Source organism: Taudactylus pleione, unplaced genomic scaffold (assembly GCF_031769625.1).
Source record: "Taudactylus pleione unplaced genomic scaffold, aTauple2 ptg000454l, whole genome shotgun sequence".
NCBI classification, from domain to species: Eukaryota; Metazoa; Chordata; class Amphibia; order Anura; family Myobatrachidae; genus Taudactylus; species Taudactylus pleione.
In genome coordinates, this window is record NW_028284856.1 from 8,018,512 (window position 1) to 8,045,847 (window position 27,336).

Here is a 27,336-nt window from a genome sequence, read left to right on the forward strand (position 1 = left end):
CTTTGAGACCCTGTGTTATGATTTATAGGGAGGAAAATGGTGTTATGTGCCGATACACCCATCTTATGTCGTGATAAACGCCAAGCAGTGCATGTGGTAGTTATTAACAAATTATCAGCAACCGAAGAAGGAAAAGCTGTGGGTCTCATATGTAATAGACTGGGGAGTGGAAGGTCAGGGCAAAAAGCTTGTTCCAGACTAGTATTAGCAAATTCTTCAGAACTCTGTAGCCAGGTCATCTGCATAGTGATAATATGCAGCTAAAGTATAACTTTTTATACAAGGAAGATTGATACCTCCCAAATCTGAAGATTGACTTAGTTTAAACAAGGATATTCTAGGCTTTTTATCCGCCCTGATGAATTTGCTAATGGCTTTAGTTAATCGCTTTAAATCTGAATCTTTTACAAGTAAGGGCAACATTTGTATTGGATATAACAACCTGGGGAAATAAATAATTTTTATCAGATGACATCTGCCTATATAAGACAGTGGTAGGTGTTTCCAGGCTTGAAAATCAGCAATAATGCGGGAAGTAACCGTGGGGAAATTAGCCATATAAAGATCAGAGGGATTGACAGGTATGTGTAATCCTAAATAAGTCAATGAAATGTTCACCCATCTAAAAGGAAAGAGACCATTCCAGTCTGCCTGTGCACCGTCATGTAGGGCTAAAGCTTCTGTCTTGGATTTATTAATCACGAACCCTGATATAATTTCAAAGTCTTGGAGAAGTTGTAGAAAACCTGGGAAAGCAGCTTGCGGATTATTAAAGTACAGTAGCAAATCGTCAGCATATGCTGACACTTTTAATACTTTGTCACCTATTTGAATCCCACTCCATTTCTTTTGCAAATAAAAGTGTTGAATGAGAGGGTCTATCGCTAGATTAAAAAGAAGGGGTTATAAGGGACACCCCTGTCTAGTACCACAATGTAGATGAAAGCTCTCTGTATTTAGGGCCTGATTCAGAGCTGAACGCTCTGACCAGAGCGCTCGCTCTGAATCAGGGCCCTCCTCCATGAAAATGGAGCGGCCTCCTGGCCGCTTGTATAGCTGTGGGTGACCACCCACAGCATATGCGAGCGGCCAAAAAGATGGTCGCGATGGTCTTGACCATCACGACCATCGGACTTGCGATGGAGACCCTGAGGTAGGGTCTCCCTGCCACAAGCCCTGGATTGATTTTGGCTCTATCAGAGCCAAAATCACTCCCACTGACATCCCTAGTGATGTCAGTGGGACCGGCTTCAGACGGTAGGCGTTCCCATGTGAACGCCTCCGTCTGGCAGGCACGCCCCCGGCACACCCACCAAAGGGGACGTGCTGTCAATCAACATCGACAGCACGCCCCCTTTGGTGCGAGACCCGGAGCGATGGAAAGCCCGTCGCTCCCCGGGTCTCGCGCATGCGCACGACGGAGATCCCTCTGTCATGCGCATGCACAGTGTGGAACATCGACCTGCTTGCGAGCGTACTGCCGCTCGCGAGCGGGTCTGAATGACCCCCTTAATCCATTAATGGTGAGGAACGCAGTAGGGGTATTATACAATGAGCTAAAAAATTGTATAAAACTTGGACCAAAATTTTGAAAATGGAAGACGCGTAATAGATGTGCCCAGGACACTCGGTCAAATGCTCTATCAGCATCACAACTGACCAAGAGAGATGTACCCCCTGAACGTTTTAGTGAATGAGTTAAAGGTGCTATTACCTGACGAATGTTATGTACCGACGATCTATTTTTCACAAAACCACTTTGTGATATATGAAGTAATTTAGGTAAGAGACTCTGTAATCTTTGTGCCATTATAGAGGATAATCGTTTTAAATCCTGATTTAATAAGGATATAGGACGATAAGATTGTATAATGTGAAATCCTTACCCAGTTTGGGTAACATTATTATACAAGCTTCATTAAAAGCAGATGGAGTGGCTGTGCCTGAAAGAATAGAGTTAAACAAATTTAATAAATGAGGAGTTAGAGATGGAGATAATAATTTATAATATTCTGCATTAAACCCATCTGGGCCCGGGGCCTTGCCAATAGCCGAATGTCCAATAGCTGCTAAGATTTTTTGCTCGGAGATCAATTCAGTCAGTGAATCACACTCCTCCTCAGACAATATAGGAGAACCTGCTGAATGGAGAAAATCAATGCTCAGAGTCGGATTATCTTTTGGTGCAGTGTATAAATCCTTGAAATATTCCAAAAAGGAAATTGTTATATCAGAGGTAGAGGTCCAGACATGACTTTGAGATAATTTTTGAAATATTAACATGAGGGTGCTGATTCCTAACCACATTAGCTAATAATTTCCCTGCCTTATTACCCCACTTAAAATAACGGTGCTTTTGATAATCTAAAGAGCATTGGGTCTTTTCTGTGCATAAAGTATCATATAGATTTTTGGTGTCAATATAAATCTGGCGTGTTTCTGGGGTATTAAACCTCAATAAATATGTATAAGATGTAGAGAGTGCCTGACTAAGATCTTTGAATTTTTTAAAGAGTTTCTTACGTTTTCCCGCAACATAAGCTATGATAGAAACACGTAAAACTGGTTTTGAATGATGCTGTCCAAAATAAATTAATATCTGCTACGTGTTGGCTATTGTCATTAACATAATTCACATAATGTTGTTCCAAATATTGTTTGAAATCAGGACAATTATATAGATAGGAGGGAAATCTCCAATTAAAGAAAGGAAGGTTTCGGAGTAGGAATAGACCAGGAGAACCATGTTGGGGCGTGGTCAGAGATGGCTATATTTTCCACCTTAGAATCATAAACTTTAGAAAGGAGGTTTGTGGGAAGGAGCCATTAATCAATCCTAGAGGACGTGTGATGTGGGTGTGAGTAAAATGTGTAATCGAGTTCCACAGGACGTTGGTACCTCCAGGGGTCAGAGAGTTGAAGAAAAGATATAAGAAAATGTAAAGCTCCGCCCCCCATCACCTGATCTATCCAATAGTGGGTTGAGAGTAGTGTTGAAATCTCCCCCTAAAATAATAGTCCCTTCGACCCACTCCTGTATACGAACATATAAATTAGTAAAATAGACATTATTAGGGCCAGTTGGCACATATAAGGTGACAATAGTGTAAAATACCCCTTCCAATTGTATCTTAAGTTCTTAACAAATAGAAAATTGCATTCAGGGTCACACAATTTATCAAGTATAGTGTAGTTAAGAGGCTTATGTAGAAGAAGGACCACCCCTCTTTGTTTGGATGTAAACGAAGCTGTTATGTATTCATTCAACCAAGTGCTCCTAAGCGTATTCGGATCCCCTCCCTCCAGTGTGTTTCTTGAAGCACAGCCACGTCTGGTTTAAGCCTCTGTAAGTGTTGCAAATCCTTCCGCCGTTTGAGTGGTGTATTAAGACCCTCTACATTCCAAGTAAGGAAGTTTATCTGTTCTTTATAGCTAATGGGCGTAGCCGAGGAATTTAAATTATCAACCAATACCCTGTTTCATGAAGATATTAAATTGCTGAAATACATTTAACATAGCACCCCATATCCCAGCGAGTAGGGACGCTACTGCTAATATAAATGTGCGGTCTCTCAACCCCATTAACGTCACATCTAACAAAAATTGTATATACCAAAATGATGCAGTTCTACTGTTTTGTGTTTTTTTAAGAACCCAAACATAAGGCCGCTGTGGCCAATAAAAACCAATATAATTGTTCCAAAAGTTAAAAAATAAAAATAGGGATAGGGGAAAAAAAATACGATCAAAACAAATAATGGAAGGGAATCGGATAGGGAAAAAAAATTCTGCCGGAAAAATAGTAAAAAAGAAAATTAAATCAATAAAGAAAAGTGCACACATGGCCTGATTCAGAGCCGCTCGTAAGCGGCCGCTCGTTCGCTCCGAGCGATGTTCGAACATTTGCGCATGCGTATGGGTCGTAATGCGCATGCGCCAACCAGTCATTGCGGTCGGAAATTGTGTGCTCGCAAAACAGCGAGGGCCTGCTAATTTGAGTGACAGAATGAGGCGTTTGTAGGCGGTAACAGGGGAAGGTGCTTGAAAACGGGGAGTGGAGATCCGAACGTAGGCGTGCCAAACGGTCAAAACAGGCGTTTAATGGGTGTGCATAATTAACAAAGCAGCGTCATCGACCACGTCACTTGGTTGTCTTTTAGCCTGAACTGCTCGCAGTGATTGCGGGAAGTAAAACCTACCACAAGCACTGCGAGCAGTTCAGACGCCTTTCGATGTACTCAGATTAATCTAATAAATAGCGGAGATGACGTATGATGCGAACGGCCGGGGGGCGTCTTTACAAAATAGCGAGCGCATGTTTTGTTCGCTCGCTCAGACATAGAGGCGTCAACAGACCGCAAAGAGCGAGCGCTCAATTTAAATAGCCGGCCCCTTTTTCTGAACGACCGTTCGCAAATAGTGTCCGGCTCTGAATCAGGCCACCAGTACGCAGAAGCATACAGGAATCAATCTCACATTGACGAATAACAGTGGCATAATAAGTTTCATGTGGATGGTATAATACTTGCGGTTCAAGTATTGATTCAATGTCCATCAGCAGATGGGACTGCATTCGATTCCGAAAGAGAAGTGACAAATGTCTTTGCCGGAGACACTGAGTCAAAGAAATACTGCTTGCCATCATGTTGTACTCGAAGTTTGGCTGGGTAAATGAGGGCAAATCGGATTCCAGCATCAAAAAGCAGCTTGCATACCGGTGAGAATTCTCTTAGTTCATTGCCACCTGATAAGAAAAATCTTGAAATAAGAGTAACCTGTCCCATTGATAGGATAAACCTTGAGATTTGCGATAGGCCTCCGTCATTCTGACTTTATCCATATAGTTGAGAAACTTGAAACTGCCAGGCATAGGCCTGCGGCGGTCTGCCTGACGATCCGGACCAATTCTGTGTGCACGCTCAATCAATATAGAGCCTGATGCAGAATTGCAGCCCAATTCTTGAGGAAGCCAAGTGGAAACTACGTCCATAAGTTCCCTTTGTTAGACAGACTCAGGCAAGCCAATTAGACATAAATTATTGCGGTGATTGCGATTCTCGAAATCTTCCAGCTTTTCTTGCATAGTGGCAATGGAAGCTTCCTGAGTATCAATTAACGACTTGGCCATTGTAAGGTTATCTTCATGGTTTGAAATGCGTTGCTCTGCTTTGTCAAACTGCACACTATGCTCGCGGAGCTGAACTACAGCTGAATCTATTGCCTCTTTCAGACCAGCCAACTTTTTATCAAGCAAAGGTGAAAGAAGATCAGAGACTTCCTGCGCCTTAGCCACAGATGTAGCACTGTATTTGGAGGGATCAGACACACCATCCAAAACATCATCCCCAGCCGGGGAAGAAGGAGGCCTAGAGGTGGCAGGAGCTGTGGTTCTGGTCTCTCTGTTTCTGACATGTAAGCCTCCCTTACTTCCTTTCTGTGTTTTGGCCACATAGTTATCCATGTATAAATCGCAGACAGTAGATTTAGCTGGAATAGCTGAGTAATGTGACAGGTACTGAGCAGTCCTGACCAGCAGGGGGAGCAAATATAGGAATCTGAAGCTCCAGGAATGGAAAATTCAATCTTTGGATATCTACTGCTGCAGCAACCTTTTTGTTTTTATGTGCAGATCGAATCTGGAGAAGCAAAAGTCTCTCAGGTATGACCCTATATGAGAGGGGATTGCAGGGAAGGCAAAAACGGGGTCTCGCCAAACCCAAGATGGCGGCTGCGTGTACTGCACTGCCCACTACAAACTTCGGCGGTACTTATGCAGCACTTGCACTGCTTCTCAGGTATGGCACTTTGTGAGGGGGGATTGCAGGGAAGGCAGAGATGCGGCCCGGCTGAATCCAAAATGGCGGCCGCTGGCAATGGTGCTATGTTACGCACCTGGATTCCGGCAGTATGTGCTCGGTGGGGAGCCAGGGAGTAGAGCCTCTTGCCCACCTCTATCTCCAATGACCATGCAGGTGTTCGCGTGTCACTGCCCCCGGCGCTAGCGGTGGTTATGCAGCGCTGTTGTGGAGAGGGAGCAAGAGCTCAGTAAAAAGCAGCCATCTGCAGGGTCCGCCCACCGAGTTTCAAGAGTTCAAGAGTTAAATTTTTAAAATATATGTGGGTCCCCCCCAAATTCCTAAAGAACCCCAAACCTCTCAGCCTGGCCTGGGAAAATAGGGGGGAGGGAATGGCGTGGGGTTCCCTCTATTTTCCTATAACATGCACCAGCCTGAACCAGCTGGTGGGATATTCCCAAATACGGAGACACAATCAGGTCTCCCTACCATCACATTAATCAGCCCCAAGGTGGTTAAGCACAGGGCTGGACTTCCTCGAAGGTCCCCCCTCCCGAGTATCAACCAGCACTGGTGGCGTTGGTTGCGAGGTTAATGTATAGAATAGATAATATTATTATTTACAGGTGGACTACAGGTGGACTACATGTGCAAGCAAGACTGCCCGGCATGCCGCACTTGTGGAAAAACTTATAAGGACACTTGAGAGAGCCAATCTACATTTTTTATAGGCATTTGTTATGTTGCAGAGACCCCACCACCACCACCACACACACACACCCACACACACACAAACTGAAATCCACAAGTTTATACAACACAACAGATCCATGACCAACCTTAAACAATGTATTGTGGCACTGCAAACCTAACAAACATATGTGAGTTTTATCAACAAAGGAGCAGAGCTTTAGCATTTTAGCTGGGCATCAGCAGCTCAGAAGAAACAGGACCTCCTTTAGCCTTCGGGGGCCATTTTGTACTGAAAGTATAGGATTCAGTCTTTTAAGCCAAGGCAGACCTGAGACTAGTTCATAGGAGGTTTTAGGTAGGACTAGGAATTCCAACATTTCTTGATGGAGGCATCCTACTCGGAGGGACACCGGATGGGTAACAGAGGAAATAGAATCTCCCAGAATGATGTTGCCATCTACCCCCGAGAGAACTAGCTTGCTGGGTAGAGGAGTGACCTGTATACCCAGAGTACATGCCAAGGACTCTAAAATAAAATTCCTGGCAGCTCCGGAATCTATCAAATCTTTTGTCCTCGACTTGTTGGAAAGGGACATCGATAAAAGACTATCTATTAAATGGGATGGCTTGATCAATACCCCCAACTGGATGCTCTCAGAACCAGTTAGAGTCTTGCGTTTTCCACAAGAAGAGGACAATTCTTGAGAACATGGTCTGGAGCTGCACAGTAAAGGCAGAGCTTGTAATGGAATCAACGAGTACGCTGTTGAGTGACAGCACACCCCCTTTGGTGGGTGGGTCGGGGGGTGGCTGCCCAGACGGAGGCGTTCCCATGGGAATGCCTACCACTTGGGGGTGGCCCCACTGACATCACAAGTGATGTCAGTGGGAGAGCTTTCGGCTCTGTTTGAGCCGAAAGCTCTCAGGTGTTTGCGGCCAGGGTCTCATCACAGGCACGATGGTCGCGATGGTCTTGACCATCGCGACCATCATCCTGGCCGCTCGCATTAGCTGTGGGTGGCAACCCACAGCAAAGGTGAGCGACCAGGAGGCCGCTCCATTAAAAAAAAAAGATGCCCTGGTTCAGAGCGAGCGCTCTGTCAGAGCGTCCGGCTCTGAATCAGGGCCAAAGTTCTCATAATTGGACACTAGAGGATCTCCTCAATCCCATTATGGGGAGATCCAATCCAAGGTTGTTCCAGACAGTAGTGAAATAATATAAGCCACTTTTGAAGTTCTGTGGCAGGCATTCAAACTTAATTTCACATTGGTTGATGAAGCCTCGGCAACGTCTTGGGTTTTCATCAAAGAGTTCAGGGGATGCCAACTAAAGACGAGACTTCTGTGTCACTGGAACTGGAGGATGAACTGGAACTGCATCAAAAAAGTATTGAGCAAAGGCTGTGAATACTTATGTACATGAGATTTTTTTTTCTTTTTTTAATAAAATTTGCAAAAATCTCTAAAAAACTTTTTACACGTTGTCATTATGGGGTATTGTGTGTAGAATTTTGAGGACAACAATTAATTTATTCCATTTTGGAATAAGGCTGTAACAAAAAAAAGTGAAGCACTGTGAATACTTTCCGGATGCACTGTGACATGTCAAGTTTGATTGGATGGAAAGTAGTTGCCCAGAGAGCTCTTGTAAATATTGAGCCACTTGATGTTGCGCTGCCTCCTGATTATCCATGCGAGAGGCGAAATCTTGCCATGCTCCTGCACCCTGGGATCCTGAAGCTTCCATGTGGCCTGTACAAACTGTCACGACTGGCTCAGGAGGATCTCCTACCAAGGAGCTGCTAGCTGAGGTCCGGGGCTGTGGAAGGAATCGGAGGCGAGGGGCCAGGATGTATGACCTCCTCATCCATAAGTATCGGATGTTGGCGAGACCTGACCAAAGGCGCGGAGTCCAACCTACTGGGAGGAGTTCACCATTGATCCCTCCAAGTGGGATATGGGTTTAAGCTGCACCTAGCAAGCAGGTCACGGCCCTTTTTTCAGGTATCCGATACAGTTGGGAAATGGAGGGAGATAACACTGATGAGGCCCAGGAGAGGATTCTGTAATTGGATGTTGTACTGGCTATGCGGGCAAGGTATCAGATGCACCGCTTGCACAGGAGAGACACTGTGGTTGTTCTCGGGGAATGTACCAGGCACGCCATGCGTGGCTGTTTGGTGCGGCTGCAGCAAAGACGAGTGAGGACACATTGGTCTCTGTGAGCAGAGCAGAAGCTACATCAAACCCCCAAAACAGCTTTATACAAAAATTGCAAAATCAACAGTACCAACACTACCCAGAAAAGGAAGGAAGACTTTTCCAATAACAGACTAAGTGCAATTCAAAGGGGTCAATCCTATTAGCATTCTAAGCTATGGCATCCTGACTGTCGGTATTATAACCGTATCTCCAATGCAAAGCCGTAACTACACTTTTTGGTGCCCCATGCCAGAGAGAGCATTGGCGCCCCCTCACCATTTTTTTAAATAGGGACATAAGATAGTGCATCTGAAAAAGGGGCATGCCCTCATGAGGAAGGGCTGGGGAAGAGCGAGGGGAGGCCAGAAGGTACTGGGGATAAAAGAAGAGGAATCTACAAGTGAGAATGATAATAAACAGGAAAATTGACAGGCCCAAACAGCGCCCCCTGCCCTGCGGTGGCCTCTGCCATGGTACTGGTCGCACTACCCTAGTTACGGCCCTGCTCCAATGTATATGACAAGGTAACACTAACACCATGATGTAAGGATAGGAATGAAGGTCAGCAGCATGCCACACAAATACTCAGTTGTACAGACAATTTGTTTGCGACTCGTCACACTGACTTAGATTGTGTTGTCAAACACCTCTATAGGAAATATTCAGACATCCAACTTGCTACAAATAGTTCAAAGTTTAAACTGTTAAATGTAGTTATTAACTTTGTTATTTTGCTTCATCTGCATCTGAGAAGGTTAACTCTTCTTACTTTGTAATTGTAGAAGTGTCCATTAATAGAAAACCGATGCTGCTGTAGTTGAGCTCTATCTGGTGTGTTGGGACGAATTCTTTTTTTCACCAAAGCGGCATCACTCATGGTTCGATATAAAGAAGGTGAATCGGGTGCATGATCACTAAGTCTAGGCTTGAGGGTACTAGTGTCATATTCATATGTCAAATAGTCTAAAGAAAATATAACAAGAAAACCATAGCAATTAAATATTAAAAATATATCAAAGCCAAAGCTTACAGTGGAATGAAACTGGATTATTAAAAGCAATAATGCCTAAATATAAAAGTCATAAAAATATATATACATAATATATATATATGCTCTTAAAGCTCAGATTAAGTATATTTGTGAGTGTGCATGTTTTAATTTTCATGATATTGTACAGTTTTACACTATTACATATGATTACGGACTAGAGATGTGTGGGCATGCATCTCTGAAATCCGAAAACACACCCGAATATAGGGTTTTGGATTCTGACATTTTAGCTGTTTTTACTGGTTTTCATAAAATTTTATGCGAATCCAAAAACAAAACACTTGAGGGTCGTTTTGCAAAACCAAATCCAAAACACGAAGATGAATCCAGATCTAAAACTAAAACACGGAGGCCAGCGACATCTCTACTAAGGACACACAGACATGAACATTGAAAAACAAATTCTAAAGAAAAAGTCATCATCTTTATTTAGCAAACAGACAAATCATCAACACAATAAAAACAGTAAAACCAGACATCAGCAAGACAAAGGGCCATATCCAATTAGCCCCGAACACTGTTCGGGCTCTAATTAATCCCCGCGATAGGCGAAAAAAGGGGATTTCTCGCCAATATTTTTTTTCTCCCTATCCTATTAATTTGGGCGAATTATTTTGATAGTTTGCCCGTTAACACATATTTTTGCGATAAGCTTGCGGCCCTATGTGTTCTCGCCTTTTTTTGGGCGAAAAAACGGCATTTATCGTGGATTATTTTTCGGGACACATCAGGTCCCGAAAAAAAACCCCCGATAAGTGCTGTCGAATCAAAGTTTGAGGTGTTTGGATCACACAGAAGAACATTTGTGAGACGCAAAACAAGTGAAAAGATGCTGGAAGAGTGCCTGACACCATCTGTTAAGCATGGGGGAGGTAATGTGATGGTCTGGGGCTGCTTTGGTGCTGGTAAAGTGGGAGATTAGTACAAGGTAAAAGGGATTTTGAATAAGGAAAGCTATCACTATTTTGCAACGCCATTCCATACCCTGTGGACAGCGCTTGATTGGAGCCAATTTCCTCCTCCAACAGGACAATGACCCAAAGCACACCTCCAAATTATGCAAGAACTATTTTGAGAATAAGCAGGCAGCTGGTCTTCTGTCTGTAATGGAATGGCCAGTGCAGTCACCATATCTCAACCCCATTAAGCTGTTGTGGGAGCAGCTTGACCGTATGGTACGCAAGAAGTGCCCATCAAGCCAATCCAACTTGTGGTAGGTGCTTCAGGAAGCGTGGGGTGAAATTTCTTCAGATTACCTCAACAAATTAACAGCTAGAATTCCAAAGGTCTGCAATGCTGTAATTGCTGAAAAAGGGGCATTCTTTGACGAAAGCAAAGTTTGAAGGACAAAATTATTATTTCAATTAAAAATCATTATTTCTAACCTTGCCAATGTCTTGACTATACTGTATGTTCTATTCATTTTGCAACTCATTTGATAAATAAAAGTCAGTTTTCATGTAAAACACAAACTTGTCTGGGTCACCCCAAACTCTTGAACGGTAGTGTATACTGCTGCACCTTTGTATAATGCCCACATGAAGCCACGGGTTCATATACAGTTTGTATCTGTAAATCTGGCTCTGAGACAGATTTTATCTCAACGCACGTCACTGCTCAGGGGACAGGATTGAGTGGGAAACTATAGACATTGCCGCTTTACAGCCCACGGAGTAGACACATTGATGTTCAAAAGGGGAAGGAGCCCTGAGGACTTTTCATCGAGACGAAGTTCACAAAACTGCTAATCTCCAGGTATAATTGAAACCCAAGGGAAGCCTGCAAACAGAATAGGAGCAAATTTTCCTGACATACTGTATGCAAACATTTGTTGATCTTCTGAGATGACCAAAATGAAGTGATCAGACATTCCTGGAGGATAAAATGGTTGCTTCCAGATTGGAGATAGATAGAGATATTTTGAAAACAAAAAATGGCTATTCATGGTATCCCAAACCAAAGGGATAAACTGGATGGAAAGGTGTGCTGATCTACAGATCCTAGCTAGCTAATTCCCATATTGGGAACTATTTAGAGGTGGACACATATGTGCATTTGGTGCTTGTAGGAAAACATACATGCAAGAAAAAAGATACTGGCATCCTGTTAGGATCTGTGTTTGTTGTGGACCCGGGGTGGTAACAGGAGCAGACATCGACAAAGATTTAAACTGAAAAGTGTTTTTTTTAATAGGTGAACTTGAAGACATGTACACTGATAATATAAAGTCCAGAATATAGATGGGGAGGTGATGACTTGAAACTGAAGTGAAGCAAGATTGGGTAATGACCAGGTAGTGGCAGAAAAAATAAAACGTATTTGTAATCCAAATGGTTACTGTGAGGCCGCAGACAGGATAACAGGTTACAAATTGATGCTGGTGTGATGAAATCCAGAGAGGTTATGAAGTAGTAGGTTAATTGATGAGTAGCACTGAGATGGCTCAGTGTAGAAACTGAATAGCTGCAGAAAGCTAGGTAACTGGAGGCAGTGTAGGAGCAGGGTTAACTGCACACTCAGGTCTTAGGCAGGGAGAGGGTTAATGGAAGCTGCAGGGTGGTTCCAGCAGGAGACTGGGAGCAGGCAGAGCAATGCAGGCTGCTTGGAAGCTGGGATCCAGCAGGAGCACAGGTAAACAGACAGGTTTACTGGAGCACAGGAACACTCTCACAGCATACGCTGTGAAACACGTTGCACTGGCAACTATGGGAAGCTCTGAACTCCCTTAAGTACCCAGTACAGAGTCGTGATAGGTCAGAGAGAGGATTTGACACGCCAGGACTGGAGCAGCTAAGTCACATGACCAGAGGCAAAATGGCGGCGCCCATACCACAGTGGAATGGAAACACCACCAGGCCTACCCCGGCCAGAATGACACAGTGCCCGTGGAACACCTCACACAGCCAATGCCCGCCACCAGACACCAGCCCCTCCAACGGAAGGACCACGCCACAGCGCCCTCACAGGTAATACCAGTCGTCCCCTATACCGGGAAACCCTGGTCGTGACACATCCATTTAACTATGCAAACTCCAAACGAGCAACACAAGCTGTGGTTATTGTACATTTGATGGAAGAATAGAATATAAGTGTTAGGTGTACAGTATATTTTAGTATTTGATGCAGATGTGACATTAGCCTATTTCTACACAACCAAATAATATAAGAGAAACTGTTTTTAATTATATTATAAGGGTGTGTACAAGTAGGGTAATATGGACAAATACAAGAGAGACTAATGTCTAAAATTGCACCACCACTGCTGCTGTCTCTACCTCACTAAGAAGTGAGAGTTCAGTTCTGGGGGCTGGGGGAGTTCCTGCGTCAGCCTTGGTGTTCAGAAGCCCCGGCCGGGACTGAAAAAGACAACTTTCATTTTTTTTTTGTGGACCCAGCGGTGCCCTCCAGTGGCTGGCACCCCTAGGCAGCCGCCTAAAGCTGCCTAATGGTAGCACCGGCCCTGTATGAGAACAGACTCATACAGGGCCGGTACTACTGTATGAGAACATTACATAAGTAATGTTTCCATTGCTATTGGCTGCATCTGCAGCCTGCTAGACAGAAGAGGTTACTCAGTACTGCTGGTATTCATCACTATCATTGTGTATATTTGCACCAGTCCTCCAGCACTCATATCTGAATGTTCCCCTATTTTGATGCATTTATCAATATTATAACTTATTGATCATGAGAAGATAAAGAAATTGGATGCTTTAAGTATCATTCAGAAAGTTCCCTCATAAAACCACATTACAAGGAAAGACTTTTAAACAAACAAACCTCAGGACATGTACATCCCCTACAATCCACAAACTGATGATCAACTTTAAAGAAAAACAAATTACCAAAATATTCACCACAAGTTTTAAAGTTGCACTATTATTATTATTATCCTTTATTTACAGTATATGGCGCAACAAGTGTTCCGCAGCGCCTTACATAGTACATAAAACAAGTAAGTGAACAAGAACCAAGTAACTTACAGTACATTACAGTGCAGGGCAAGAACACGATTTATATACATTGCTGCTATAGCGATTAAGCGCTCACAATAAGCAGCAGGGAGTTGGCAGTCACGTGTTAAGTGCCCTTATGAGGAGAAAGAAGTAGAAGAAAATGTAAAGAGAAGCACATGAGGCAAGAAGTCCCTGCACGTGAGAGCTTACATTCTAAAGGGGAGGGGCAGACAGACAGGCGTGACACAGAAGGGTAAGATAGGGAGGAAAGAGCATGAAGTGGGTTAGGATGAGAGCTGGAAGGCCTTGATGAAGTAGTGGGTCTTGAGAGCTCGTTTGAAGATTTGTAGAGAGGTGGAGAGTCTGATAGGGAGAGGGAGTGCGCTCCAAAGGTAGGGAGCAGCATGGGCAAAATCTTGGATGCGGGAGTGGGAAGAAGTAATCAGTTGGCAAGAGAGGCGGCATGCATTTGTTGAGCGAAGTGGGCGGCCGGAGTGTGAAGGGAGAGGAGGTCAGAAATGTCTGTGGGAGAGGATTTAGTGAGGGTTTTGTAGGCGAGTGTAAGAACCTTGAATTGGCATCAGAAGGGGAAGGGGAGCCAGTGTAGGGCTTGAAGGAGAGGGGAAGCAGATGTAGAACGTCTGGAGAGGAAGATGAGCCAAGCAGCAGCATAGAGAACCAATTGTAGTGGAGAGAGGTTAGAGACTGGGAGGCCAGCTAGGAGAAGGTTACAGTAGTCCAATCTGGAGATGACCAGTGAGTGGATGAGGGTTTTAGTGGTGTCCTGGGTCTTATCCGGGAGATATGTTTTAGGTGGAAATGGCAGGACTGCGAGAGGTGCTGAATGTGTGGCTTAAAGGAGAGGGAGGAGTCTAGGATAACTTCAAGACAGCACACTTTGGGGCTACAGGAGACAGTTGTGCCATCAATAGATAATGAAATTGTGGGAAGTGAGGTAGTAGGGCGGGAAGATGATCAGCTCAGTCTTAGACATGTAAAGTTTAAGAAAGCGCTGGGACATCCATGAAGATACAGCAAAGAGACAGTTGGAGATACGGGAGAGGAGTAAGGGGGAGAGCTCCGGGGTGGAAAGGTAAATGTGAGTATCATCAGCATAGAGATGTAATTGGAGGTCAAAGGAGTTTATGAGTTCACTTAAAGAGAACTTATATAGGGAGAAAAGGAAAGGTTCAAGAACAGAAGCTTGGGGAACTCCTACTGTTAGTGAAAATGGGGGGAAGAGGAGTCATGAGAGGAGACAGAGAAGGAACGATCAGAGAGGTAGGAGGCCAGCCAGGAGAGGGCAGTGCCACGTAGACCAAGAGAGTGAAGGATTTGCAGGAGGAGAAGGTGATCTACAGTGTCAAATGCAGCTAGGGATACCAACTACCAACTAGAGATGGCCATCCGTGAGCTAACCATCGATGACCACCATTGATGGTACCATCAGTGGTTAATCTAGATGCTGTGTGACCATCAGCAGGAAACCATCAATGGTTTCAACCACTGATGGTCAGCCCATCTCTATAAGTCACCTTGTCAATCAGATGTGGGGGTGGGGCTTTACAGGTTGTGGCGGGTCTAGAACTATGTGCCTGATTCAGACCCGCTCGCAAGCGATGAGCGCTCGCAAGCGGGTCGATGGTTCCCTAGGGAGCTCCGTCGTGCGCATGCGCGAGACCCGAATAGCGACGGCCAAGCTGTCACTATGGGTCTTGCACCAAAGGGGGCTTGCTGTCGATGGTGAGTGGCAGCATGCCCCCTTTAGTGGGCGTACCGGGGGCATTGCTGCCCAGACGGAGGCGTTCCCATGGGAACGCCTACCGTCTGGGGCCGGCCCCACTGACATCACTAGTGATGTCAGTGGGAGTGCTTTTGGCTCTGATAGAGCCAAAAGCACTCCTGGGCTTGCGGCAGCGAGACCATACCGCAAGGTCTCGTCACAAGCCCGATGGTTGCGATGGTCTTGACCATCGCGACCATCTTTTTGGCCGCTCGCATAAGCTGTGGGTGGTCACCCACAGCTATGCGAGCGGCCAGGAGCCCACTCCAATTTTAGGTAGGAGGGCCCTGATTCAGAGCGATCGCTCTTGTCAGAGAGAGCGTCCGGCTCTGAATCAGGCCCTATGCTCCATGACCTGGCACAAGGGAGGGGAAAAGAAAACCAACGTGGGGCTCTGTGCCATCTATGGCGGAGAACCATTGGATCTCCGCTATCAAAGGCAAAACCATCGGCCATCGGTGGTTAACCGATGCCATACCTACTGCAAATTTTATAGACTCCATTTACATTCACTAACTGGATTGATTATAACTTTATAAGCCATTCTTAAGAAATCAATTTTATTTAAATATTTCTGCCACAAGGTTCATTGACATGTTTTTTTAGATTAATTTTAGTATTTAAATACATGCTGTTACCATTTTTTGAGTTGGATTCATCATCTAAATTCATTACAGGCTCCTCTATTTCTGCAATGTGATAAAGGTCATCAAATTCTCCCCAGCGCATCATCCCACTGGAAAATAAAATATGTAGAATTCAAAGTTTAAAATGCAAACTGAAAGCAAAGCAAGGAACAGTAAGTTTTCATCAGCAACATTGATATATAAATATTCTGCAAACAAGTATGGTGTAAACCATATTCATTACCACTCATGTATGTACTATACTAAGGTTTATGTAGAACAGATAAAAAAATGCACAATACTCTCCATGGAATAAATGTTTAGTGATGCAGTAACTTACAAGCTCTGACACGGTTACCGCCAGTCCCATATTTCCGAATAAATCACCCGGATATACCATATGGATCATCGTCAGAGCTCATCCATGCAAAGTGTGAAAAGTGAACTCCCAGGTTCAAGCTCGGGAGAGTTACTGCGCATGCGTGGTTGTCCTAATGCACATGTGCAAGCGGCCATTACCAGAGAGGGATCCTAAAGGGCATATCCAATTGGCCATGAAGTTTTGCCTGCAAAAAATTACGCAGACCTCGTGACCAATTTTTGATTAAAGCGAGTATGAGCGCTCCCAATACCCGCGGTATCCAATTTAAAAAAATTGGTAGCAGGGTTTTATTGTGGTAAAATTTGTGGGAGAATTTTTTTTACTCAGCCTATAGCCAGTGGACGGCTGCCGAGGCTGTGTGCGGGGTGCAGTGTATTGTAGTGTAGTGAGTGCGGTAGTGTGTGGGGAGCGGGTGTGGGGTTAGCGGTTGGAGTCTAGTGTGTTGTAGTGTGAGCAGGGAGCAGGTGCAGGGTTAGCGGCAGTAGTGGTGTGTGTGTGCTCGGAGGGGGTGCAGGGTTAACGGCGGAAGAGTAGTGCGTGTGGGGAGCGAGTGCAGGTTAGCGGCAGTAGTGTTGTGTGTGGGGAGCGAGTGCAGGGTTAGCGGCAGTAGTGTAGTGTGTGCGGGGAGTGAGTGCAGGGTTAGTGGCAGTAGTGTAGTGTGTGCAGGGTTAGTAGCAGTAGTGTAGTGTGTGCAGGGTTAGGAGCAGTAGTGTAGTGTGTGCGGGGAGCGAGTGCAGGGTTAGCGGCAGTAGTGTTGTGTGTGCAGGGTTAGTAGCAGTAGTGTAGTGTGTGTGGGGAGAGAGTGCAGGATTAGCGCCAGTAGAGTAGTGTGTGCAGGGTTAGTAGCAGTAGTGTAGTGTGTGCGGGGAGCGAGTGCAGGGTTAGTAGCAGTTGTGTTGTCTGTGCGGGGCGCGAGTGCAGGGTTAGCGGCAGTAGTGTAGTGTGTGCAGGGTTACTAGCAGTAGTGTAGTGTGTGCAGGGAGCAGGTGCAGGGTTAGCGGCAGTAGTGTTGTGCGTGAGCTCGGAGGGGGTGCAGGGTTAACGGCGGTAGAGTAGTGCGTGTGGGGAGCGAGTGCAGGTTAGCGGCAGTAGTGTTGTGTGTGGGGAGCGAGTGCAGGGTTAGCGGCAGTAGTGTAGTGTGTGCGGGGAGTGAGTGCAGGGTTAGTGGCAGTAGTGTAGTGTGTGCAGGGTTAGTAGCAGTAGTGTAGTGTGTGCAGGGTTAGGAGCAGTAGTGTAGTGTGTGCGGGGAGCGAGTGCGGGGTTAGCGGCAGTAGTGTAGTGTGTGCAGGGTTAGTAGCAGTAGTGTAGTGTGTGCGGGGAGCGAGTGCAGGGTTAGCGGCAGTAGTGTTGTGTGTGCAGGGTTAGTAGCAGTAGTGTAGTGTGTGTGGGGAGAGAGTGCAGGATTAGCGCCAGTAGAGTAGTGTGTGCAGGGTTAGTAGCAGTAGTGTAGTGTGTGCGGGGAGCGAGTGCAGGGTTAGTAGCAGTTGTGTTGTCTGTGCGGGGCGCGAGTGCAGGGTTAGCGGCAGTAGTGTAGTGTGTGCAGGGTTACTAGCAGTAGTGTAGTGTGTGCAGGGAGCAGGTGCAGGGTTAGCGGCAGTAGTGTTGTGCGTGAGCTCGGAGGGGGTGCAGGGTTAACGGCGGAAGAGTAGTGCGTGTGGGGAGTGAGTGCAGGTTAGCGGCAGTAGTGTAGTGTGTGGGGAGCGAGTGCAGGTTTAGCGGCAGTAGTGTAGTGTGTGCGGGGAGTGAGTGCAGGCTTAGTGGCAGTAGTGTAGTGTGTGCGGGGAGCGAGTGCAGGGTTAGCGGCAGTAGTGTAGTGTGTGCAGGGTTAGTAGCAGTAGTGTAGTGTGTGCGGTGAGCGAGTGCAGGGTTAGCGGCAGTAGTGTTGTGTGTGCAGGGTTAGTAGCAGTAGTGTAGTGTGTGTGGGGAGAGAGTGCAGGGTTAGCGGCAGTAGTGTAGTGTGTGCAGGGTTAGTAGCAGTAGTGTAGTGTGTGCGGGGAGCGAGTGCAGGGTTAGTAGCAGTTGTGTTGTCTGTGCGGGGCGCGAGTGCAGGGTTAGCGGCAGTAGTGTAGTGTGTGCAGGGTTAGTAGCAGTAGTGTAGTGTGTGCGGGGAGCGAGTGCAGGGTTAGTAGCAGTTGTGTTGTCTGTGCGGGGCGCGAGTGCAGGGTTAGCGGCAGTAGTGTAGTGTGTGCAGGGTTAGTAGCAGTAGTGTAGTGTGTGCGGGGAGCGAGTGCAGGGTTAGCGGCTGTAGTGTAGTGTGTGCAGGGTTAGTAGCAGTAGTGTAGTGTGTGCAGGGAGCGAGTGCAGGGTTAGTGGCAGTAGTGTAGTGTGTGCGGGGAGTGAGTGCAGGGTTAGCGGCAGTAGCGTTGAGTGTGTGGGGAGCGAGTGCAGGGTTAGTGGCAGTAGTGTAGTGTGTGCATGGAGTGATTGCAGGGTTAGTAGCAGTAGTGCAGTGCGTGCAGGGAGCGAGTGCAGGGTTAGCGGCAGTAGTGTTGTGTGTGCAGGGTTAGTAGCAGTAGTGTAGTGTGTGCGGGGAGCGAGTGCAGGGTTAGCGGCTGTAGTGTAGTCTGTGCAGGGTTAGTAGCAGTAGTGTAGTGTGTGCGGGGAGCGAGTGCAGGGTTAGCGGCAGTAGTGTAGTGTGTGCATGGTTAGTAGCAGTAGTGTAGTGTGAGCGGGGAGCGAGTGCAGGGTTAGCGGCAGTAGTGTAGTGTGTGCAGGGTTAGTAGCAGTAGTGTAGTGTGTGCAGGGAGCGAGTGCAGGGTTAGTGGCAGTAGTGCAGTGTGTGCGGGGAGTGAGTGCAGGGTTAGCGGCAGTAATGTTGTGTGTGTGGGGAGCGAGTGCAGGGTTAGCGGCAGTAGTGTAGTGTGTGCAGAGTTAGTGGCAGTAGTGTAGTGTGTGCGGGGAGCGAGTGCAGGGTTAGTGGCAGTAGTGTAGTGTGTGCGGGGAGCGAGTGCATGGTTAGTGGCAGTAGTGTAGTGTGTGCGGGGAGCGAGTGCAGGGTTAGCGGCAGTAGTGTAGTCTGTGCAGGGCTAGTAGCAGTAGTGCAGTGTGTGTGGGGAGCGAGTGCAGGGTTAGTGGCAGTAGTGTAGTGTGTGCGGGGAGCGAGTGCAGGGTTAGCGGCAGTAGTGTAGTGTGTGCAGGGTTAGTAGCAGTAGTGTAGTGTGTGCGGGCAGCGAGTGCAGGGTTAGTGGCAGTAGTGTAGTGTGTGCGGGGAGCGAGTGCAGGGTTATCAGCAGTAGTGTAATGTGTGCAGGGAGTAAGTGCAGGGTTAGCGGCAGTAGTGTAGTGTGTGCAGGGTTAGTAGCAGTAGTGTAGTGTGTGCGGGGAGCGAGTGCAGGGTTAGCGGCTGTAGTGTAGTCTGTGCAGGGTTAGTAGCAGTAGTGTAGTGTGTGCGGGGAGCGAGTGCAGGGTTAGTGGCAGTAGTGTAGTGTGTGCAGGGTTAGTGGCAGTAGTGTAGTGTGTGCGGGGAGCGAGTGCAGGGTTAGCGGCAGTAGTGTAGTGTGTGCAGGGTTAGTAGCAGTAGTTTAGTGTGTGCAGGGAGCGAGTGCAGAGTTAGTGGCAGTAGTGTAGTGTGTGCGGGGAGTGAGTGCAGGGTTAGCGGCAGTAGTGTTGAGTGTGTGGGGAGCGAGTGCAGGGTTAGCGGCAGTAGTGTAGTGTGTGCATGGAGTGATTGCAGGGTTAGTGGCAGTAGTGTAGTGTGTGCGGGGAGCGAGTGCAGGGTTAGCGGCAGTAGTGTAGTGTGTGCAGGGTTAGTGGCAGTAGTGTAGTGTGTGCGTGGAGCGAGTGCAGGGTTAGTGGCTGTAGTGTAGTCTGTGCAGGGTTAGTAGCAGTAGTGTAGTGTGTGCGGGGAGCGAGTGCAGGGTTAGCGGCAGTAGTGTTGTGTGTGCAGGGTTAGTAGCAGTAGTGCAGTGTGTGCGGGGAGTGAGTGCAGGGTTAGCGGCAGTAATGTTGTGTGTGTGGGGAGCGAGTGCAGGGTTAGCGGCTGTAGTGTAGTGTGTGCATGGAGTGATTGCAGGGTTAGTGGCAGTAGTGTAGTGTAGTGTGTGCGGGGAGCGAGTGCAGGGTTAGCGGCAGTAGTGTAGTGTGTGCAGGGTTAGTGGCAGTAGTGTAGTGTGTGCGGGGAGCGAGTGCATGGTTAGTGGCAGTAGTGTAGTGTGTGCGGGGAGCGAGTGCAGGGTTAGCGGCAGTAGTGTAGTGTGTGCAGAGCTAGTAGCAGTAGTGCAGTGTGTGTGGGGAGCGAGTGCAGGGTTAGCGGCAGTAGTGTAGTGTGTGCGGGGAGCGAGTGCAGGGTTAGCGGCAGTAGTGTAGTGTGTGCAGGGTTAGTAGCAGTAGTGTAGTGTGTGCTGGCAGCGAGTGCAGGGTTAGCGGCAGTAGTGTAGTGTGTGCAGGGTTAGTAGCAGTAGTGTAGTGTGTGCAGGGAGCGAGTGCAGGGTTAGTGGCAGTAGTGTAGTGTGTGCGGGGAGTGATTGCAGGGTTAGTAGCAGTAGTGCAGTGTGTGCGGGGAGCGAGTGCAGGGTTAGCGGCAGTAGTGTTGTGTGTGCAGGGTTAGTAGCAGTAGTGTAGTGTGTGCGGGGAGCGAGTGCAGGGTTAGCGGCTGTAGTGTAGTCTGTGCAGGGTTAGTAGCAGTAGTGTAGTGTGTGCGGGGAGCGAGTGCAGGGTTAGCGGCAGTAGTGTAGTGTGTGCAGGGTTAGTAGCAGTAGTGTAGTGTGAGCGGGGAGCGAGTGCAGGGTTAGCGGCAGTAGTGTAGTGTGTGCAGGGTTAGTAGCAGTAGTGTAGTGTGTGCGGGGAGCGAGTGCAGGGTTAGCGGCAGTAGTGTAGTGTGTGCAGGGTTAGTAGCAGTAGTGTAGTGTGTGCGGTGAGCGAGTGCAGGGTTAGCGGCAGTAGTGTTGTGTGTGCAGGGTTAGTAGCAGTAGTGTAGTGTGTGTGGGGAGAGAGTGCAGGGTTAGCGGCAGTAGTGTAGTGTGTGCAGGGTTAGTAGCAGTAGTGTAGTGTGTGCGGGGAGCGAGTGCAGGGTTAGTAGCAGTTGTGTTGTCTGTGCGGGGCGCGAGTGCAGGGTTAGCGGCAGTAGTGTAGTGTGTGCAGGGTTAGTAGCAGTAGTGTAGTGTGTGCGGGGAGCGAGTGCAGGGTTAGTAGCAGTTGTGTTGTCTGTGCGGGGCGCGAGTGCAGGGTTAGCGGCAGTAGTGTAGTGTGTGCAGGGTTAGTAGCAGTAGTGTAGTGTGTGCGGGGAGCGAGTGCAGGGTTAGCGGCTGTAGTGTAGTGTGTGCAGGGTTAGTAGCAGTAGTGTAGTGTGTGCAGGGAGCGAGTGCAGGGTTAGTGGCAGTAGTGTAGTGTGTGCGGGGAGTGAGTGCAGGGTTAGCGGCAGTAGCGTTGAGTGTGTGGGGAGCGAGTGCAGGGTTAGTGGCAGTAGTGTAGTGTGTGCATGGAGTGATTGCAGGGTTAGTAGCAGTAGTGCAGTGCGTGCAGGGAGCGAGTGCAGGGTTAGCGGCAGTAGTGTTGTGTGTGCAGGGTTAGTAGCAGTAGTGTAGTGTGTGCGGGGAGCGAGTGCAGGGTTAGCGGCTGTAGTGTAGTCTGTGCAGGGTTAGTAGCAGTAGTGTAGTGTGTGCGGGGAGCGAGTGCAGGGTTAGCGGCAGTAGTGTAGTGTGTGCATGGTTAGTAGCAGTAGTGTAGTGTGAGCGGGGAGCGAGTGCAGGGTTAGCGGCAGTAGTGTAGTGTGTGCAGGGTTAGTAGCAGTAGTGTAGTGTGTGCAGGGAGCGAGTGCAGGGTTAGTGGCAGTAGTGCAGTGTGTGCGGGGAGTGAGTGCAGGGTTAGCGGCAGTAATGTTGTGTGTGTGGGGAGCGAGTGCAGGGTTAGCGGCAGTAGTGTAGTGTGTGCAGGGTTAGTGGCAGTAGTGTAGTGTGTGCGGGGAGCGAGTGCAGGGTTAGTGGCAGTAGTGTAGTGTGTGCGGGGAGCGAGTGCATGGTTAGTGGCAGTAGTGTAGTGTGTGCGGGGAGCGAGTGCAGGGTTAGCGGCAGTAGTGTAGTCTGTGCAGGGCTAGTAGCAGTAGTGCAGTGTGTGTGGGGAGCGAGTGCAGGGTTAGTGGCAGTAGTGTAGTGTGTGCGGGGAGCGAGTGCAGGGTTAGCGGCAGTAGTGTAGTGTGTGCAGGGTTAGTAGCAGTAGTGTAGTGTGTGCGGGCAGCGAGTGCAGGGTTAGTGGCAGTAGTGTAGTGTGTGCGGGGAGCGAGTGCAGGGTTATCAGCAGTAGTGTAATGTGTGCAGGGAGTAAGTGCAGGGTTAGCGGCAGTAGTGTAGTGTGTGCAGGGTTAGTAGCAGTAGTGTAGTGTGTGCGGGGAGCGAGTGCAGGGTTAGCGGCTGTAGTGTAGTCTGTGCAGGGTTAGTAGCAGTAGTGTAGTGTGTGCGGGGAGCGAGTGCAGGGTTAGTGGCAGTAGTGTAGTGTGTGCAGGGTTAGTGGCAGTAGTGTAGTGTGTGCGGGGAGCGAGTGCAGGGTTAGCGGCAGTAGTGTAGTGTGTGCAGGGTTAGTAGCAGTAGTTTAGTGTGTGCAGGGAGCGAGTGCAGAGTTAGTGGCAGTAGTGTAGTGTGTGCGGGGAGTGAGTGCAGGGTTAGCGGCAGTAGTGTTGAGTGTGTGGGGAGCGAGTGCAGGGTTAGCGGCAGTAGTGTAGTGTGTGCATGGAGTGATTGCAGGGTTAGTGGCAGTAGTGTAGTGTGTGCGGGGAGCGAGTGCAGGGTTAGCGGCAGTAGTGTAGTGTGTGCAGGGTTAGTGGCAGTAGTGTAGTGTGTGCGTGGAGCGAGTGCAGGGTTAGTGGCTGTAGTGTAGTCTGTGCAGGGTTAGTAGCAGTAGTGTAGTGTGTGCGGGGAGCGAGTGCAGGGTTAGCGGCAGTAGTGTTGTGTGTGCAGGGTTAGTAGCAGTAGTGTAGTGTGTGGAGGGAGCGAGTGCAGGGTTAGTGGCAGTAGTGCAGTGTGTGCGGGGAGTGAGTGCAGGGTTAGCGGCAGTAATGTTGTGTGTGTGGGGAGCGAGTGCAGGGTTAGCGGCTGTAGTGTAGTGTGTGCATGGAGTGATTGCAGGGTTAGTGGCAGTAGTGTAGTGTAGTGTGTGCGGGGAGCGAGTGCAGGGTTAGCGGCAGTAGTGTAGTGTGTGCAGGGTTAGTGGCAGTAGTGTAGTGTGTGCGGGGAGCGAGTGCATGGTTAGTGGCAGTAGTGTAGTGTGTGCGGGGAGCGAGTGCAGGGTTAGCGGCAGTAGTGTAGTGTGTGCAGAGCTAGTAGCAGTAGTGCAGTGTGTGTGGGGAGCGAGTGCAGGGTTAGCGGCAGTAGTGTAGTGTGTGCGGGGAGCGAGTGCAGGGTTAGCGGCAGTAGTGTAGTGTGTGCAGGGTTAGTAGCAGTAGTGTAGTGTGTGCTGGCAGCGAGTGCAGGGTTAGCGGCAGTAGTGTAGTGTGTGCAGGGTTAGTAGCAGTAGTGTAGTGTGTGCAGGGAGCGAGTGCAGGGTTAGTGGCAGTAGTGTAGTGTGTGCGGGGAGTGATTGCAGGGTTAGTAGCAGTAGTGCAGTGTGTGCGGGGAGCGAGTGCAGGGTTAGCGGCAGTAGTGTTGTGTGTGCAGGGTTAGTAGCAGTAGTGTAGTGTGTGCGGGGAGCGAGTGCAGGGTTAGCGGCTGTAGTGTAGTCTGTGCAGGGTTAGTAGCAGTAGTGTAGTGTGTGCGGGGAGCGAGTGCAGGGTTAGCGGCAGTAGTGTAGTGTGTGCAGGGTTAGTAGCAGTAGTGTAGTGTGAGCGGGGAGCGAGTGCAGGGTTAGCGGCAGTAGTGTAGTGTGTGCAGGGTTAGTAGCAGTAGTGTAGTGTGTGCAGGGAGCGAGTGCAGGGTTAGTGGCAGTAGTGCAGTGTGTGCGGGGAGTGAGTGCAGGGTTAGCGGCAGTAATGTTGTGTGTGTGGGGAGCTAGTGCAGGGTTAGCGGCAGTAGTGTAGTGTGTGCAGGGTTAGTGGCAGTAGTGTAGTGTGTGCGGTGAGCGAGTGCAGGGTTAGTGGCAGTAGTGTAGTGTGTGCGGGAACGAGTGCATGGTTAGTGGCAGTAGTGTAGTGTGTGCGGGGAGCGAGTGCAGGGTTAGCGGCAGTAGTGTAGTGTGTGCAGGGCTAGTAGCAGTAGTGCAGTGTGTGTGGGGAGCGAGTGCATGGTTAGTGGCAGTAGTGTAGTGTGTGCGGGGAGCGAGTGCAGGGTTAGCGGCAGTAGTGTAGTGTGTGCAGGGTTAGTAGCAGTAGTGTAGTGTGTGCGGGCAGCGAGTGCAGGGTTAGTGGCAGTAGTGTAGTGTGTGCGGGGAGCGAGTGCAGGGTTATCAGCAGTAGTGTAATGTGTGCAGGAAGTGAGTGCAGGGTTAGCGGCTGTAGTGTAGTGTGTGCAGGGTTAGTAGTAGTAGTGTAGTGTGTCCGGGGAGCGAGTGCAGGGTTAGTGGCAGTAGTGTAGTGTGTGCGGGGAGCAAGTGCAGGGTTAGCGGCAATAGTGTAGTGTGTGCAGGGAGTGAGTGCAGGGTTAGCGGCAGTAGTGTAGTGTGTGCGGGGAGTGAGTGCAGGGTTAGTGGCAGTAGTGTAGTAAGTGTGTGCGGGGAACGAGTGCAGGGTTAGCGGCAGAAGTGTAATGTGTGCTTGGAGCGAGTGCAGGGTTAGCGGCAGTAGTGTGGTGTGTGCAGGGAGCGAGTGCAGGATTAGTGGCAGTAGTGTTGTGTGTGCGGGGAGCGTGTACAGGGTTAGCGGCAGTAGTGTAGTGTGTACGGGGAGCGAGGGCAGGGTTAGCGGCAGTAGTGTAGTGTGTGCAGGGTTAGTAGCAGTAGTGTAGTGTGTGCGGGGAGTGAGTGCAGGGTTAGCAGCAGTAGTGTAGTGTGTGCGGCGAGCGAGTGCAGGGTTAGTGGCAGTACTGTAGTGTGTGCGGCGAGTGAGTGCAGGGTTAGTGGCAGCAGGGCCGCAACTAGGGGGGGCTGGAGGTGCACGTGCACCGGGTGCGCCGCTGTACCCGGTGCCAGTGACCTCCAGACCGGCGCTGCAGAGAGGCTCCAAGCCGGACGTCCGCTGGTAATATTTATTACCAGCAGGCGCCCGGCTCCTTCTCTGCAGCGACGCGATGTAGCCGGAGGCTGGAGTTCTCTCCCGAACTCAAGCTACCGGCTCTCCCCACGGGCACTATGTGAGAGACGTCATGACGTTTCCCCCATAGTTCCGAGGAGCAGCCGGCGGACCGGACGCGACGCTGGATGCAGGAGCAGGGTTCAAGGTAATTATATTTTTTTTAATAAGCTGCACTACAGGGGCATTATTATGGGGGCATGGGCATTACCATGGGGGCATGGGCAATAATGGGCATTAATGGGGCATGAGCACTACAGGGGCATTACTGTGGGGGCATGAGCACTACAGGGGCATTACTATGAGAGCATGGGCACTACAGGGGCATTACTATGAGAGCATGGACACTACAGGGGCATTACTATGAAAGCATGGACACTACAGGGGCATTACTATGAGAGCATGGACACTACAGGGGCATTACTATGAAAGCATGGGCACTACAGGGGCATTACCACAAGGGCATTAATATGGGAGCATGGGCACTACAGGGGCATTACTATGAAAGCATGGGCACTACAGGGGCATTACCACAAGGGCATTAATATTGGAGCATGGGCACTACAGGGGCATTAGTATGGGAGTATTAACATATGGGCATTACTATGGGGGCATTACAATATGGGCACTACTACAGGGGCATTGCTATGGGGGCATTATCATATGGGCACTACTACAGGGGCATTACTATATGGGCACTACTACAAGGGTATTACCTCAGGGGGCATTACTATAGGGACACTGCTGCAGAGGGAATTACCAGGGGGGCGCCAAATTACTGTCTGGCCCCTGGTGACAAAAATCATAGTTTCGGCCCTGGTGGCAGTAGTGTAGAGTGTGCGGGGAACGAGTGCAGGGTTAGCAGCAGAAGTGTAGTGTGTGCGGGGAGCGAGTGCAGGGTTAGTGGCAGTAGTGTAGTGTGTGCGGGGAGCGAGTGCAGGGTTAGCAGCAGAAGTGTAGTGTGTGCGGGGAGCGAGTGCAGGGTTAGTGGCAGTAGTGTAGTTAGTGTGTGTGGGGAGCGAGTGCAGGGTTAGCGGCAGTAGTGTTATGTGTGCGTGGAGTGAGTGCAGGGTTAGCGGCAGTAGTGTGGTGTGTGCGGCGAGCGAGTGCAGGGTTAGCGGCAGTAGTGTTGTGTGTGCGTGGAGTGAGTGCAGGGTTAGCGGCAGTAGTGCGGTGTGTGCGGGGAGCGAGTGCAGGGTTAGCGGCAGTAGTGTAGTGTATGCGGGGAGTGAGTGCAGGGTTAGTGGCAGTAGTGTAGTAAGTGTGTACGGGGAACGAGTGCAGGGTTAGCGGCAGAAGTGTAATGTGTGCATGGAGCGAGTGCAGGGTTAGCGGCAGTAGTGTGGTGTGTGCATGGAGCGAGTGCAGGATTAGTGGCAGTAGTGTTGTGTGTGCGGGGAGCGAGGGCAGGGTTAGCGGCAGTAGTGTAGTGTGTGCAGGGTTAGTAGCAGTAGTGTAGTGTGTGTGGGGAGTGAGTGCAGGGTTAGTGGCAGTAGTGTAGTGTGAGCGGGGAGCGAGTGCAGGGTTAGCAGCAGTAGTGTAGTGTGTGCGGTGAGCGAGTGCAGGGTTAGTGGCTGTAGTGTAGTGTGTGGGCGAGTGAGTGCAGGGTTAGTGGCAGTCGTGTAGTGTGTGCAGGGAGCGAGTGCAGGGTTAGTAGCAGTAGTGTAGTGTGTGTGGGGAATGAATGCAGGGTTAGCATCAGAAGTGTAGTGTGTGCGGGGAGCGAGTGCTGGGTTAGCGGCAGTAGTGTAGTGTGTGCA

General features: G+C 49.0%; 1 protein-coding gene across 3 annotated transcripts in view; it reads right to left on the reverse strand.

The window, feature by feature from the left end:
* RASSF6 (Ras association domain family member 6) overlaps positions 1 to 27,336 on the reverse strand; it is a 77,692-nt gene that overhangs the window by 14,585 nt on the left and 35,771 nt on the right. For all 3 annotated transcript variants that reach the window (XM_088448248.1, XM_088448247.1, XM_088448246.1), the window contains 2 exons: positions 16,119 to 16,216; positions 9,460 to 9,653 (listed from right to left, as the gene is read on the reverse strand). In XM_088448248.1, the coding sequence (XP_088304374.1) occupies positions 9,460 to 9,653; positions 16,119 to 16,216 (292 nt within the window). The remainder of the gene's footprint in view (positions 1 to 9,459; positions 9,654 to 16,118; positions 16,217 to 27,336) is intronic.